Genomic DNA, 13,943 nt, shown 5'->3' with positions numbered 1-13,943 from the left:
TGAGTTTGGTTGCATTGTTTTTGTTTGCACAAAACCTTTTTAATTTAATATCAAAATTATCTATTTTGCATTTTGTAATTTTTCTATCTCTTGCTTGTTTTTAAAATCTTTCCTTTCTCAGAGATCTGACAGGTATACTATTCTGTGTTCACCTAATTTACTTATAGTTTCCTTCTTTATATTTAAGTCATTCACCCATTCTGAATTTATCTTGGTATAGGGTGTGAGATGTTGATCTAAACCTAATCTCTCCCATATTGTTTTCTTATTTTCCCAATTTTTCCAATTCTCCCAGCAGTTTTTGTCAAATAGTAGATTTTTGTCCCAAAAGTTGGGCTCTTTGGGTTTACCATACTTGCTGACATCACTTACTCCAAGTCTATTCCACTGAACCTCCCTTCTGCCTTTTAGCCAGTACCATACCGTTTTGATGACTGCTGCTTTATAGTACAGTTTAATATCTAGTACTACTAGGCCCCCTTCCTTCACATTTTTTTATTATTTCCCTTGATATTCTTGATCTTTTGTTCTTCCAAACGAACTTTGTAATAGTTTTTTCTAATTCAGTAAAAAAGTTTCTTGTTAGTTTGATGGGTATGGCATTAAATAAGTAAATTAATTTGGGCAGAATGGGTTTGAAGAGTTTTTAGCCATGGGTAGCAGCATATCCCTGTGACGGAAGTATGGTTAGAATTCATGGCACCGGTATTGTACCTGTTGATAGAACCTTTCTGTGATTAGCGTGGGAGCCGCCATTTTGTTTTGTTTGGTCTTGGCTAATCCTACCATCCGCCTCTCTCTGTCCCCTCAGGGGTGTGACTATGGATTGATTTGGGTTCAGCTAGATTAGGGAAATGGCATTTGTCCAAGAGGATCTTACTCTTTTTTTGTCCTTCCGCAGGAATGGACCTCTCCGCCAATCAGGATGAAGAGAGTGACCAAGAAACGTTCCAACTAGAGATCAATAGGGACACCAAGAAGTGTGCTTTCCGGACCCATACTGGCAAGTACTGGACCCTGACATCCAATGGTGGAATACAGTCCACTGCTTCGACCAAGTGAGTACCTGGGCCAAGTGAGGGGGACAGGCTTTTTTTTTTTTTTTTTCACTAGTTCTCCCTATTTCTTCCTGTGCTATGACCTCTCAAAGGCTTGACCTTTACCACTTATGGGAATGGAAATCTTGACCTGCTCCATTTCCGACCTGGCCACTCCTTAATGTAAAGATGAATATACAATAACTAAATATTATATTTTAAAAGTTTAATTAATAATAACGAAAGTAAAAAAAAAAAAAAAACCTAATCCAGCCGTGCACAGGAAAGAAGAGCATGAGAGGGAGGAGTCACAGAATTCATAAACAAACCAGGAGCAAGCAAATGCGGAGGCTCAGGGAAAGGAAAGGTTCTGGGAGATGAAAGGAATTCTGGGAGATGTAGTCCTGATTCAAATGTGATAGTATTGTAACCCCAACCTTCCCAGCCGCCTGTGCCGTTCTGCGTGGCCCTGAAGGGGAGACTCTCTAAAATGGTTTTGTTAAGCGATCTGGGCATCCTAAGGATTGGGTGGGCTTCTGAGACAGAAAAGAAGCAAAGCTGCATCGGTTGCCCTACTATCGGGCTCCATCTAGCCATCTCTCTTACTTGGCTTTTGTGGTCAGTGTTGAACCCTTCCTGCTGCCACTGACCACCAGCCTTATTCATCTGCTTGGAGTGGAGACTCGTGTATTGTTTAGTTGTGTCTGACTCCTCATGACCCCATTGGGGTTTTCTTGGCAGAGATACTGGAGTGGTTTGCCGTTTCCTTCTCCGGCTCATTTTACAGATGAGGAAACTGAGGCCAACAGGATTTAGAGACTTGTGTGGGGTCATGAGGCTAGTAAATGTCTGAGGCCAAATTTGAACGCAGGTCTTCCTGACTCTACGCCCAGTGTTCTATTCATTATGCCGCCTTGCTCCCTAGAGTGGAGACTTACTGGGACTGAAGACTCAGAAGGAAGTCATTTTTCTCTTGTTTTTAGTCATCTGTGTTTTGAAGATATACTGACTCCTTGAAAAGTATAGGAAATAGAAAGGTTCTCAAAGAGCCAGATTGAGAGTTTTAGAAAACTCATCTTCCCCAAAAATCGGGCTTTTAGACACTAGCGGTGTGACCCGCCAGGAGTCACTGAGCCCTGTTTGCCTCCGTTTCCTCATCTGCACAATGCACAGAAGGAGCAAGTAGTCAACCAACCACTCTAGGGTCTTTGCTAAGGAAACCCCAAGTGGGATCTCGGAGAGTCAGAAACAACTCCAAATGACTGAAGCATTGAAGTGGGAAAATAAATTGGGTGAAGTTTAAGGAAGAAGGAAAGCATGATTTAGGAGCAATTTATTTCAGGAGATTGGGAAAGAAGCCCTGGAAACAGGAGGAATTCGAAAACTGCAACTGTGACTCCTTTCTTGAAAGTTCAGGACTATTGAGTCGCCTGTCAAACATTTATCAAGTGCCTGCTATGTGCTTTTGTTAAGCACAGAGGATAAGAAAGTCAAAAGTCAGCCTCTTGCCCTCTGGGAGTTCACAATCTAATGGAAGCAGAATCATGAGCAAACTAGGGGGATTTCTTGACTAGCCAGAGTCTCAATGTGGGTTGTGTGGCCTTAAACCAAACTGAATCCATCCTTGTGAAAACATCTGCCTATCTTATCTTATCAGCACCCTTTTTAGGGTTTGTTTGTTTTTAGGGTTGATTTTATTTTTAATTTAAATTTTTAAAAAATTTTAAAATTTTAAAAATTAAAAAAAATTAAAAATAAATAAAAATAAATTTTAGGGTTAATCGTCCTGCCTTCTAGGGGTAGCACATTCACAGTCCTGGGATTGGGCAGTTACATATTACTCTCAATACCAGACCCTCGATGGGGAGAGTTGGTGGGTTCTAGGTCAGTACTTTGATACCTGGTCAGTCGAGATGACTTGTTTTGCTTTAATCCATTCATTTGCTACATGGGGAGGTTCTGAGGGATGTACAGGGAGGAATCCATCGGAAATGATACTAGTATTTTTATAATACATTATATATTGTTATATAATTATATTATATAACATTATATTATAGTATATATGATTATATTTTATTTTAATTTTAAATTAAATTTTTTATTTTAATATATTATTATTATCTTATTTTTTAAAACTATTTTGTTTTCCCAATTAAATGTAATAACAATTTTTTTTGTTCAGAGAACTGTTTGAGCAGCTTAGATTTTTTAATTTAATTTTTTTATGCAAAACACACACACAAAAGTTGGTCGCTATTTTAAGAGCACACTCATACAGAACCCAAACTCCCAAATAAAACTGTAATACACAGATGTGAAAGATAGTCAGCTTTGATCTTTCCCTGGAGGTATGTTCCAGATCATTACATGTAATAACAATTTTCAGCATATATTTTCTGAATTTATAACATCCAGATTTTTTTCAGCCCTCCCTGAGATGGTACGCAATTTAATCTGGGTTACACGTGTGATGGTGATAGTTTTGAAAAAATCATCAAAATACACGTATAACCCAGTAGAATTGTTTGTCTGTTCCAGAAGAAGGGAGAGAAGAGGGGAGGGAGACAACATAAATCATGGAACCATGGGAAAATATTTTAAATTTTAATTAGAATTATTATAAAAGAAAGAAAGTATATGTAAAAAAAGGGAAAAAAATCATCAAAACCTTTCTAAAAAACATTAAATCATTTTAGATTCGGGAGACAGTTCTCTGGTTTGTTGCCCCTTCCCATATTTGATGTTAGGGCTGTGGTGTCCGGGGGGTTGGGAGGGCTTTTATAATGGCTGCTTCTGCTTGGGTCCCTGGGTCCTCAGGAATGCCAGCTGCTACTTTGACATAGAATGGTGTGACAAACGCATCACTCTCAAGGCTGCCAATGGGAAGTATGTCACCGCCAAGAAAAATGGACAGCTGGCGGCCTCTGTGGAAGCTGCAGGTGAGATTGGCTCAAGGAGAGTGGTGGAGGGGAGGAAAAGCAGGGACCCAAGAAATGTTAATGCTTTTTCCATTTTTATAGTTTTGAATTTACTTCATTCAGAAGTAGAAAACTCAAATGAATCATCCCCCCCCTCCCCCCCAAAGAAGGACAAAACCAACCACTACCAACAACTGGAATCTCCAAGTTTTGTTTATTTTTTTTAAGCTCATGCTTTCTTTGGGGCAGTTCAGTGGCTCAGTGGATTGAGAGTCAGGCCCACAGATGGGAGGTTCTGGGTTCAACCCGTGACCTCAGATACTTCCTGGCTGGGTGACCCTGGGCAAGTCACTTAACCCTCATTGCATGGTCCTTACCCTCTTCTGCCTTAGAACCAATACACAGTATTGATTCTAAGATGGAAGGTAAAGGGTTTATTTTTGTTTTGTTTTTTTTAAGTACATGTTCTCTCTCTCTCTCTCTCTCTCTCTCATCACCTTTCTTAGCATGAGGTCACTTATCTTTGTAACCATTGACGATAAAAACCACCATTTGCAACTAGCTTTTTCCCTGTTCACATCTGCTCATTTGGCATGCAGATGTCTCTTGCAAAAGTGGTTGGGTTGGTTGTTTCTTAAATTGCTCATAACCATAATTTGTGGAAACAAAATAAATATGTCTCTCAGAGAAAATTCAGTAACTATGAGGGGATTTTTTTCCTTTTATCCCCTGAAATCTGGGAAATCATTGGCAATCTTTTTTTTTTTTTCCCACCCAAAGAGGAAGAGGAAATGCATATTATCTGCCCTTCCCAGAATTTTGGAACCTTTCCTTTTTCTTTTTTTAAATGTATTTTTCTTTTCTACCAATTACATGGAATAACAAATTTCCACACAATGGAACCTTTTCTGATTAATGTTTTTGGTGTGAGGTAGGTGGAGAGGACAGAATTCAAATGGTAAGCACGTTCCTCTGTTCTCAGTGATAAGGGAAAGATACAGACTTTATCGCCTGGTAGGTGGCTATGGTAGAAGAGAAGAACACCTCACAGAGGGAAGAAAGCTCTGCCTAAGCCGTGGTTTTGCCTGGAGTTTCCTTGGTTTCCCATTTACACCTCAACCTTCCCCAATCCAAGAATATCATTCCTGTTACCATCATCCTGCCCCTCTTGTCAGCTCAGGAGCCCCATCTATCCCTCCTCATCCCTTTTTCTTAAATTGCTCTTTAAACTATTAGATCCAAAGGAGTTTTGTATATCGAGTGTCATCAGTAATTCATAATCCAAAGAAACAGGCCTCTCCAGTGTTAATAAGGCTTTGTGAGGGCAGCTAGATAGCATAGTGGTTATGGAGTCTAGAAGTCCTGGGTTCAAATGTGGCCTCAGACACTTCCTAGCTGGGTGACCCTGGGCAAGTCACTTAACCCCATTGTCTGGCCCTTGCTTCTCTTCTGCCTTAAAACCAATACACAGAATTGATTCTAAAACAGAAATGTAAAGGGTTGTCTTGTTTATAGTTTTTTTTTCTTCAGAGCAAAATATTAATTCTGGCCATGCCACATCTGGAGGGTGTTCGGTTCCTAGTACTACATTTTATTTTATTTTATTTTGCCCCAATTCCATGTAACAACATTGATATATAATATAACAACAGTTTCCAACATTTTCCAGTCTCGGATTCTCTCCCTCCCCCCAACCCTCATGTTGAGACGATAAGCCATCTGACATAGATTTCACCTGTGCAATTGTGGAAAACATTTTTAGTAAAGGTTTTAAAAAATAGATACATACATAAATAAGATTTTTGCGACCCTTGCTTTTTGCCTGAGATGTCTGTCTCTGTCTTCTACCCTATCTTTGCCCCCAAATTTCTTTTAAATGTGAAAAACTCAACTATTTCTTCCTTTTTTTTTTTTTTTTTTTTTTTTTGCTCCTTTCCTTGTCGGGTAGGAGAAACTGAGCATTTCTTGATGAAACTGATCAACCGGCCCATCATCGTCCTTCGTGGAGAACACGGCTTCATCGGATGCCGGAAAGTGACTGGGACCCTGGATTCCAATCGCTCTTCTTACGATGTGTTCCAGCTGGAATTCAATGATGGTGCCTACAATATCAAAGGCAGGTTCTGCTGTTCTTGGGGCAGGGCTGAAGTAAGGGGGAGCCACGGTCTTCCTTCAGTCATGACTGCCCTTGAGCACGCTAGAACTCGGATGGCTCGTAGAGACCTGGTCGTCCGATCCTTTTACATTTGAGGAATCTGAAGGTGACCCACAGTTGTGTGTGGTTAGTCTATTTTCTTTCAGACAGTCGGAGAGGGGCAGCTGGGTGGCTCAGTGGAGAGAGCCAGACCTGGAGACATGGGGCCAGGGTTCAGATCAGACACTTCCTAGCTGGGTGACCCTGGGCAAGTCACTTAACCCTCATTGCCTAGCCCTTACCTCTCTTCTGCCTTCGAACCAGTAGTTGGGATCATTCTAAGACAGAAGGTGAGGGTTTACCCCCCAAATCCCTGCACTAGAGGAACTCTAAGGTTTCCTCCAGGAGCAGATTTGATTCACTGATGGTAGCTGCCGCAGTTCCCTGAGCCTTTCTTTCCCTGGGACCGAGCTAAACAGATGCTAATGACAAAGTAGAACTGGCTGGTGGCTCTTATCTCTCTGCTGAACCCTCCTTAGGCAGGGAGCCGAGGCCTGGAGAAGGGAAGGATGTTTTCTTATCTTGGTGTCCCATTCCATGAAGAGAAGTCACCCATTCTTCCTTTCAGTAAAACTCTTCATCTCCCCCACCGAAACATTCATTGAAAATACCTATCTGTGGGTAATGCAGTGGTGCATGGCTAGTCCATTTTCTTTTGGAATGTTCTAGAGGGGCAGCTGGGTGGCTCAGGCCTAAAAATGGGAGGTTCTGGGTTCAAATCTGGCCTCAGACACTTCCTATTTGTGTGACCCTGGGCAAGTCACCTAACCTTCAGTTGTCTAGACTGTGGTGCTCTCTTGCCTTGAAACCTATACTTAGCATTTGTTTGTTTTCTAAACCTTCTAGAAATATAACTTGCCATGTTGGCCGTTGTTTCCAGGGGGAATAAAGGGGGGAGACCTCTTTTTCAAAAAATATTTTATAAATTGCAAAATCTTAAAGGGAATAGCACTGACTTAAATTCCACGGTGCTGAAGAACTACAGGCTATGCCTTTAAGTTTGGATAGTTGGATAGAAATGGGCAGCTAGGTGGCATGGCAGACCTGAATTCAAATCCCACCTCAGGCACTAGCTGCCTGGCCCTACGCAAGTCAGGTAATCCTATTTGCCTCAATTTCTTCATTTATAAAATGAGCTGGGAAAGAAATTGGCAAATCACTCCTATCCCTGCCAAGAAAATCCCAAAAGGGGTCACAAAAGAGTCAGACTGGGCTGAAAAAATGACTGAATGAAAAAGTTTATTAGAAAGAACTGGATTTGGCACCAAGAACTGGGATCGAGTCTTGGCTTTGCCACTAAGTTTGTTGTTGGTGTTTTTTTTTTAACCCTTACCTTCTGTCTTACTTAGTGTCAATTCTTAGAAGAGCAGCAAGGGTTAGACAAGTAGGATTAAGTGACTCACCCAGGGTCACCTAGCTAGGAAGTATCTGAGGCCAGATTTGAACCCAGATCCTCCCAACTCCAGGACTGGCTATCTATTGTGCCTTGTAGCTGCCCCACTGCCCTCATTCTTGACCTTTGGCAAGTAAAAATCATGCCTCCATCTCCAGTTCTCCTTTTCTTCCTCTGGCCTGGAGAAGCTGAGGATTTCCTTCCAGCTCTGAATCTGACCTAATGAAAGAAGTTACCCAAAGACAAAGAAAAGGGAATCGTGCTACATTACTTAGGAACTAAACTTGCAGAACTTCCTTCTTTCCAGGAAGTCCCCTAGACTTAAAACACAACTTGAAAATATTTAGACAGAACCAAGGGTGACAGCCACAGTTTATTATAGAGAAGGTCAGCATTGGAAGGAAATGACAAGAGTTCTGCCCTTGTGACGTGCCTCTGTCAGAAAGATTCCTGGGCTGATGGGGGGCATTGGAGGTGGATACAGGCTGATGATTCTTTTTAAAACCCTTACCTTCTGTCTTGGAGAGCATTGGTTCGGGGGCAGAAGAGCTGTCAGGGCTAGGCAGTGGGGGTTAAGTGACTTGTCCAAGGTCACACACACAGCTAGAAAGTGTCTGGGGCAAGATTTGAACCCTGATACCTTTCTCCATTCTCCAGCGTGCTACCTAGCTGCCCTCTCTAAGGAAGGTGTCTTAAACCAAAGGGGATGCATTCTAGGTACTGTCTGGTGAAGGGAGGTGACTAATAATCCATGGCTGGAAAGGTGGTTTGGTGACGAGTATTCAGTTCTTAGTTCTCCTTCTCCCTCTACAGACTCTACTGGGAAGTACTGGATGGTGGGAAATGAGTCGTCCGTCACCAGCAGCAGCAGTGCTCCCGTGGACTTCTTTTTTGAGTTCTGCGACTATAACAAAGTAGCCATCAAAACCAATGGCCGGTATCTGAAGGGGGACCACGCCGGGGTCCTGAAAGCTTCCACAGAGGCCATCGACCCTTCCACACTCTGGGAGTACTAGATGCACTTTAGCGTTGGGTTTTCCCACTTCCCACCCAACCCCAACCCCCTTCCCAACCCAATTCCCAGGTCCTGCCCCGGTGATAGTTTTTATTTCTGCCCCTTTCCTTTGGTTCATCTCGCTTCCCTCTGCCCCTGCCCCTACCCCCACCTTTCTCTGTGGAAGGATTTCAGGATGGCTTGCTCTATTCCTACCACCATTTTTTTTTTCTCTCTCTTGCCTTCTCTATTTTCAGGGGTTTGTTTCGTGTGTTAATGGTGTGGGGGTGTGGGAAAGAAGCCTTTTGCCTTTCAAACTGGAAAACCCAGAGAAAATGGTGCATCATCTCATGCCTTTGTCGTTTGCTTGTCTTGGGAAATCCTCCTTGCCTGCCATCTTGGGGCAGGAAATGTCATCAGCCCAATCCCATTCAAGCAAACACAAGGAAGAATTTTAAGAATCATTTCCCCCCTCTTCTTCTGTGCCATAGTACGGTGCTGGCACCTTCTTTCATTTTTTTTCTTTTTAAATTCTGACCTCTGGTGGCTTTGTGCTGCAGTTGAACCTTACTGCCTGCCTGCTTTGACTCTGGCAAATGGTGCTATGAGTGGGCTTTCTGGGCTAGTGGGACCAGCGTGTCTTTAACCGTGGGTTAGGATGGAAGAAACACTGAATCAGTTCTAGGACGAGGCGTGAGAACACCGAGAGCGACAGCCTGAGCGAGCTCCTCCGTGCCGCGGGCTGCCTCCCAAAATGAGAAGTCAAGAGAGAGCGTGACCCGGCTCGCTCCGGGCCTGGTCCATCTGATCGTAGGTGGTACAGCTAGAAGTTTGCTTAGAGCCTTTTAGACCCAGGAAACCTCCTGTGAGACCATGGAGGATGCGCGGTGGCACTGCCAGCATCTTCTCTGCCTGACAATGCCACCTTCCTCCCCCCTCATAAGGAAAAGATAAGCCAAGTGTTCTAGGGACGGCTTTCCTGCCAGCGTTGACCAGAGGCTTACCTAGAGCCGGGTTTCCCCAGTGGCTAAGAGAACAGCCCACACTGAGCGTGTGTGACCCGATTGGATTAAGCGGGCCTCTTGGTCACCTCCAGAGCCCTCTCTCTCCATGGGAAGGTGACATCTACCTCTGTGGTGGCACTAGACTCCCCTGGGTGCCTTCCAATTTTTCAGCCAGGTAATCTCCCCGTCCCTCCATGTCCCCCAACCGTAGAGGACAAGGACAACTACCACCTTCTGCTTGGCTGGGCAGGGGTAGGATACCCCGGCTTAGGGGTTGCTAAGCTTTAAATTTGGGGCTAGAAGCCTGGCCATATGTTTAAATTTCTGCTGGCTAGTACCCAAACCCTTGGAGCTGCTACAGGCGCTTTCAGGTAGCGGGCTGGAGACCCTTTGGTTGGAAAGAGCCAAGCTGACTTGTTTTTTAGTTCCCTTCTCTCATTTTTCCAGGAATAATGGTTGGAGTTGCAAAAAAAAAAAGAAGGTAAAATGTCCATTTGTAGACCTAAAATCTTGCTTGGCGAACTTTGCACAGTGGTGGTGGTTCGGTCTTTTGTTTAAGTGTTGCGTTTTTTTTTTTTCCTCCTTCCCTTTTATATAAGATACTGGAAACCTCTAACCTAACTGCACATGTTTGTTTTCACCGCTACATGCCCATTCCCAATTGCAGCTACTCCACTGCCCTGTGGCCGGAATGCTCTTTGGGTTTCGCTCCCCCCTTTTCTCCCAGCCCCCTTCTCCCCTGCCCCAGGGGCTCTCCCTTCTGCAACGATGGCATGAAAATATCCTATGTTACTGGACGCAGAGAAATGACCAAAACAGTATTTTTTTTATATCTATTTATATATGCTCTCCGTGGCACTCTCAGATGTTGTCTGTGATTGGTCTGCATTAGAATATTACAATGTGAAGGTCTGTAAGAGGTGATGCTGAACCTTCAGGGTCAATGCAGGCACTGAGGAGGGACTCTTCCTTCATCCTTCGGGAGGGCCCCTCAAAGCGTTGCTTCTCCTCCGGCCGATCCCTGCCTGCTTGCTCTCTGTGCCTCCCTCCCCTCTTGGCTGCCTCCCTCCATCAGCTAGAGTTGGAATGTGAACCCCGCTATATTCCCTTTCCAAGCTAAAAGTGGTTGTAACGCCCATCCTGCTTCCCACGGGGAGGGGGGACAACTTCTTTCTTTGGATTTCCCCCTTTCTGGTGGGCTTGTCTGGCTCCGACGGGGACCCCCCTTCCCCCCCCCCCCCCGCCTGCTTCATCTTCAAACCTTGCCCAGCTCTCATTCTCCGAGAGGACCGGTGCCTGGGATTGGGAGGAAGAACAAGAGCTCTCCCCTTAGAAGCCTTATACCCTCGTTGCTATTATGGAGGTTGCCTCCTCCCCTCTGTGTCGGTGCTAAATGTCTGTGACTGGAATCTGAAGTTCTAGTAGAGGCGACGGACTAGAACCGGCCCTTCCTGGTTCTGCCTTCGCCGTTGTCTGCTGTCAGCCCCTTGGGTTTCCGGGGGCTTCGAGAGAGACGGAACTGGTGGGAGACCGAAGCCATGTCTGAAAGAGAGAACTTAGGCAACCCGAGTGCTTTCTGGACTTCCCTTGCCTTGAGCTTGGTGTACCCCCTTCCCCCCCCAGCCCTGCTCCCATCCCTTCCCAAATAGCCATCTGGCCCCTGGTTGCCTCCTTGCTGGCTTCTCCCTGTGAAAGTAGGTTGAGAATGCTTTTTTCCCTCCTATCTCTTGTATCAGGTGTCGTGGCTCCCAAAGCATCCCATTCGGGTGTTTAAATTTTCAGTTTTTACATTTTTTTTTTCTAAGTGCCATTTGTATAACTTAAATCACAAATAGCTTCAACTGGAAAATAAAAAGTGAAAAACCACCAACGACAAATGTCTCTGCCCTGTTATAGTGCTCTACGGGTGTGTTTGGGAAAGGACGTGGGAGAAGACACAGAAGATTGAAGATTGGGAAACGGGGTGAGAGGAGGGAGCACGGACCTACGAAGTGGCCTGCTCTGTGGATCAAAGCCCTTTTGCTGATTTAACTCAAGCGTTTATTTCTTTTTTCAAAACCCTTCCCTTCTGTCTTATCCATTCTAAGGTGGAAGAGCAGTAAGAGCTAGGCAGGGGGGGTTCAGTGACTTGCCCAGGGTCACACAGCTAGGAAGTGTCTTGACTATTATTTGTATTTGATTTTGTATTTGAACCCAGGACCATCTGGCTCCAGGCTTTGGTGTTCTATCCACTGTGCCCCCTAACAGGCATTTCTTAATCACCTATTATGTGGTAGACACAGGGGATACAGAAAGAGAATTGCCCTTGCTCCAAAATGGCTTTACAGTCCCTGGGGAAACATGTACACATAAACACTGTATACACACACACATACACAAAATAGAAATTAAGGTGGCAGGCAGAAGTAATAACTGGGCAGAAAAGTACTTTTGTTAGGCTATAACAGGCCCTTACACCGAGCTGGGAAAATCATGGCATTCCCAGAAAAGATCGGGAGGGAAAATGTTCCAGGCCATGGGGACTTGCCTGTACAGAGGAGGGGAGGATGAGGGATGGAATGTCTTAATGATGAGAAATCCCTCGTATCCCCTGGGAAGAAGCTAGAAAAGACCAGAGTTTCTTTTTGAGTTAGAGATCTTTATTCAGGTGTGGAGTGAAGCAAGCAAGTCAAACCAGAAAAGTGTTTTCTAGAATAATAATGCAAAAGCAACCCATTTGAGAGACGGATGATCAAAATGGCCAGCCAGGCTTCCCAAGGACCATTGATAGCACATGCCACCCGCAGGTGAGGGGAACAAAATGAAAGATTTTTATGATTTGGCTAGTAAGAAAACTTGTTTTGCTTTTGACTATTTGTTATAAGCATTTGGGTTTGGTTTGTTTTCAATATGGAAGAAGTGGGAGGGAGATAAAATCATTTTTTATTCACTGAAATTTTTTTTTTTTTAATTTCAAATAGAGGAAATTAGAGGCCTCTCCCTGGTTTAGAATAAGCCAATTTTGAACTAGCTTTCTGAGAAGGGGGAGAGGTGCTCCTGTATTTGTCCACTGGTCAGACTGTATCTGGAGTACGTAGCTCTAGGTACAAGCCATGGCTGGAATATTTTTCATAGATGAATTCCAGGGGGTTCAGAGAAGGGCGATCAAGGAGATGAAGGCCCTGGAAACTCACGGCAAGAAAGATTGAAGAAATTGGAGTTGGGTAGCCAGGAAAAATGTGGGATGGAAGAAAGGAATGCTGTGTGCAAGAAGGACTAACTCATGGAATAAGGCTTAGATCGAGATGGCAAGCCTTTTAGAGGGGAGGGTTATGTGAGAAAGGTCCTCAGGCATGTGGAGAGGGGAGGGGAGCAGCCTGGCCCACCATCCCTCTGACTTTCTAGTAACAAACGGGGGTGGTGGCAGATGTGCCTCTTCTGGCACACGTGCCATAGGTTGGCCACCACAAGCTTGGACCATAGTTAAAAGAAGCCAAGAGTTCAAGTCCTACCTTTGCCACCATCTGGGTAAAAAGTAAGGCTCTTTGATCCCTGGATGTTGAACTTCTTAAAAATAAGGGGTTCAGATTAGATGGCCTTTTATGGTCTTATCAACTCTAAATCTATGATTTTAAGATTCTGTATTACTTTAGTGTGAAAGTGGGACCAGTGTGTGAGTAGATAAGGGAGTAGGCTTCAGCCTAATGTTTGTTTGGGGTTTTTTTTGTTTTATTTTGGAAGCTAATAGATTTAAGTAACTTGCTCAGAATCATCACATAGTCAGTGTGCTGAGGCCAGATTTGAACTCAGGAGGAATCTTCTTGACTCCGGGCCAGCACTCTGTCCACTATGCCCCCTAGATACCCACTTCAGTTCAATGTTCAGGAATAACTTTCTAACAGCCAAGAGCTACTCCAAATGGGAAGGTCCTGACCAAAAGGCTCAAGGAAGATGGTGCAAAGAGAGGGGATTCCTGTACCTGACTGGCCTGGCTTCTAAAACCCCTTTCAGAAGAACTATTCAAAAGTTGTATCCCTGAGGGGCAGCTCAGTGGATTGAAAACGGGACCTGGAATGGGGAGGTCCTGGGTTCCCATCTAGGCTCTGATACTTCTTGCTGTGTGACCCTGGGCAAGTCTCATAACCCCAAATGCCTACCCTTTATGGCTCAATACTCAGTATCAATTCTAAGACAGAAGGTAAAGGTTTAAGATAAAATAAAACAAAGAAAGATCCCTGGAATTAGCCTCAAAGCTTCCTCCCTTGGCTACCTCCCCTTCCCAGATCCAAGGAGGAAACATGGGCTCAGTGCTAGACAATGATGTGATTTCCGAACTACAGTGGATCTCGTGAGGAGCCATCCCAAGGGGTTCTCCACCCACCACCCCCATTCTGGGCTCTAGCAGCCCTGCACGGAGACAG

The 13,943-nt window shown here is 44.3% G+C and overlaps 1 protein-coding gene across 1 annotated transcript in view; it reads left to right on the top strand.

Moving 5' to 3' along the window:
• FSCN1 (fascin actin-bundling protein 1) overlaps positions 1 to 9,420 on the top strand; it is a 44,623-nt gene extending 35,203 nt beyond the window's left edge. The window contains exons 2-5 of the mRNA XM_044657414.1: positions 902 to 1,058; positions 3,858 to 3,979; positions 5,907 to 6,074; positions 8,359 to 9,420. Coding sequence (XP_044513349.1) covers positions 902 to 1,058; positions 3,858 to 3,979; positions 5,907 to 6,074; positions 8,359 to 8,561 — 650 coding nt within the window. The 3' untranslated portion in view covers positions 8,562 to 9,420. The remainder of the gene's footprint in view (positions 1 to 901; positions 1,059 to 3,857; positions 3,980 to 5,906; positions 6,075 to 8,358) is intronic.
• Positions 9,421 to 13,943: the final 4,523 nt, after the last annotated feature.

This window comes from Gracilinanus agilis, chromosome 1, assembly GCF_016433145.1.
Source record: "Gracilinanus agilis isolate LMUSP501 chromosome 1, AgileGrace, whole genome shotgun sequence".
Taxonomy (NCBI): Eukaryota; Metazoa; Chordata; class Mammalia; order Didelphimorphia; family Didelphidae; genus Gracilinanus; species Gracilinanus agilis.
The sequence above is the reverse complement of the archived record's forward strand: the minus strand, read 5'-3'. Positions and strand labels throughout refer to the sequence as shown.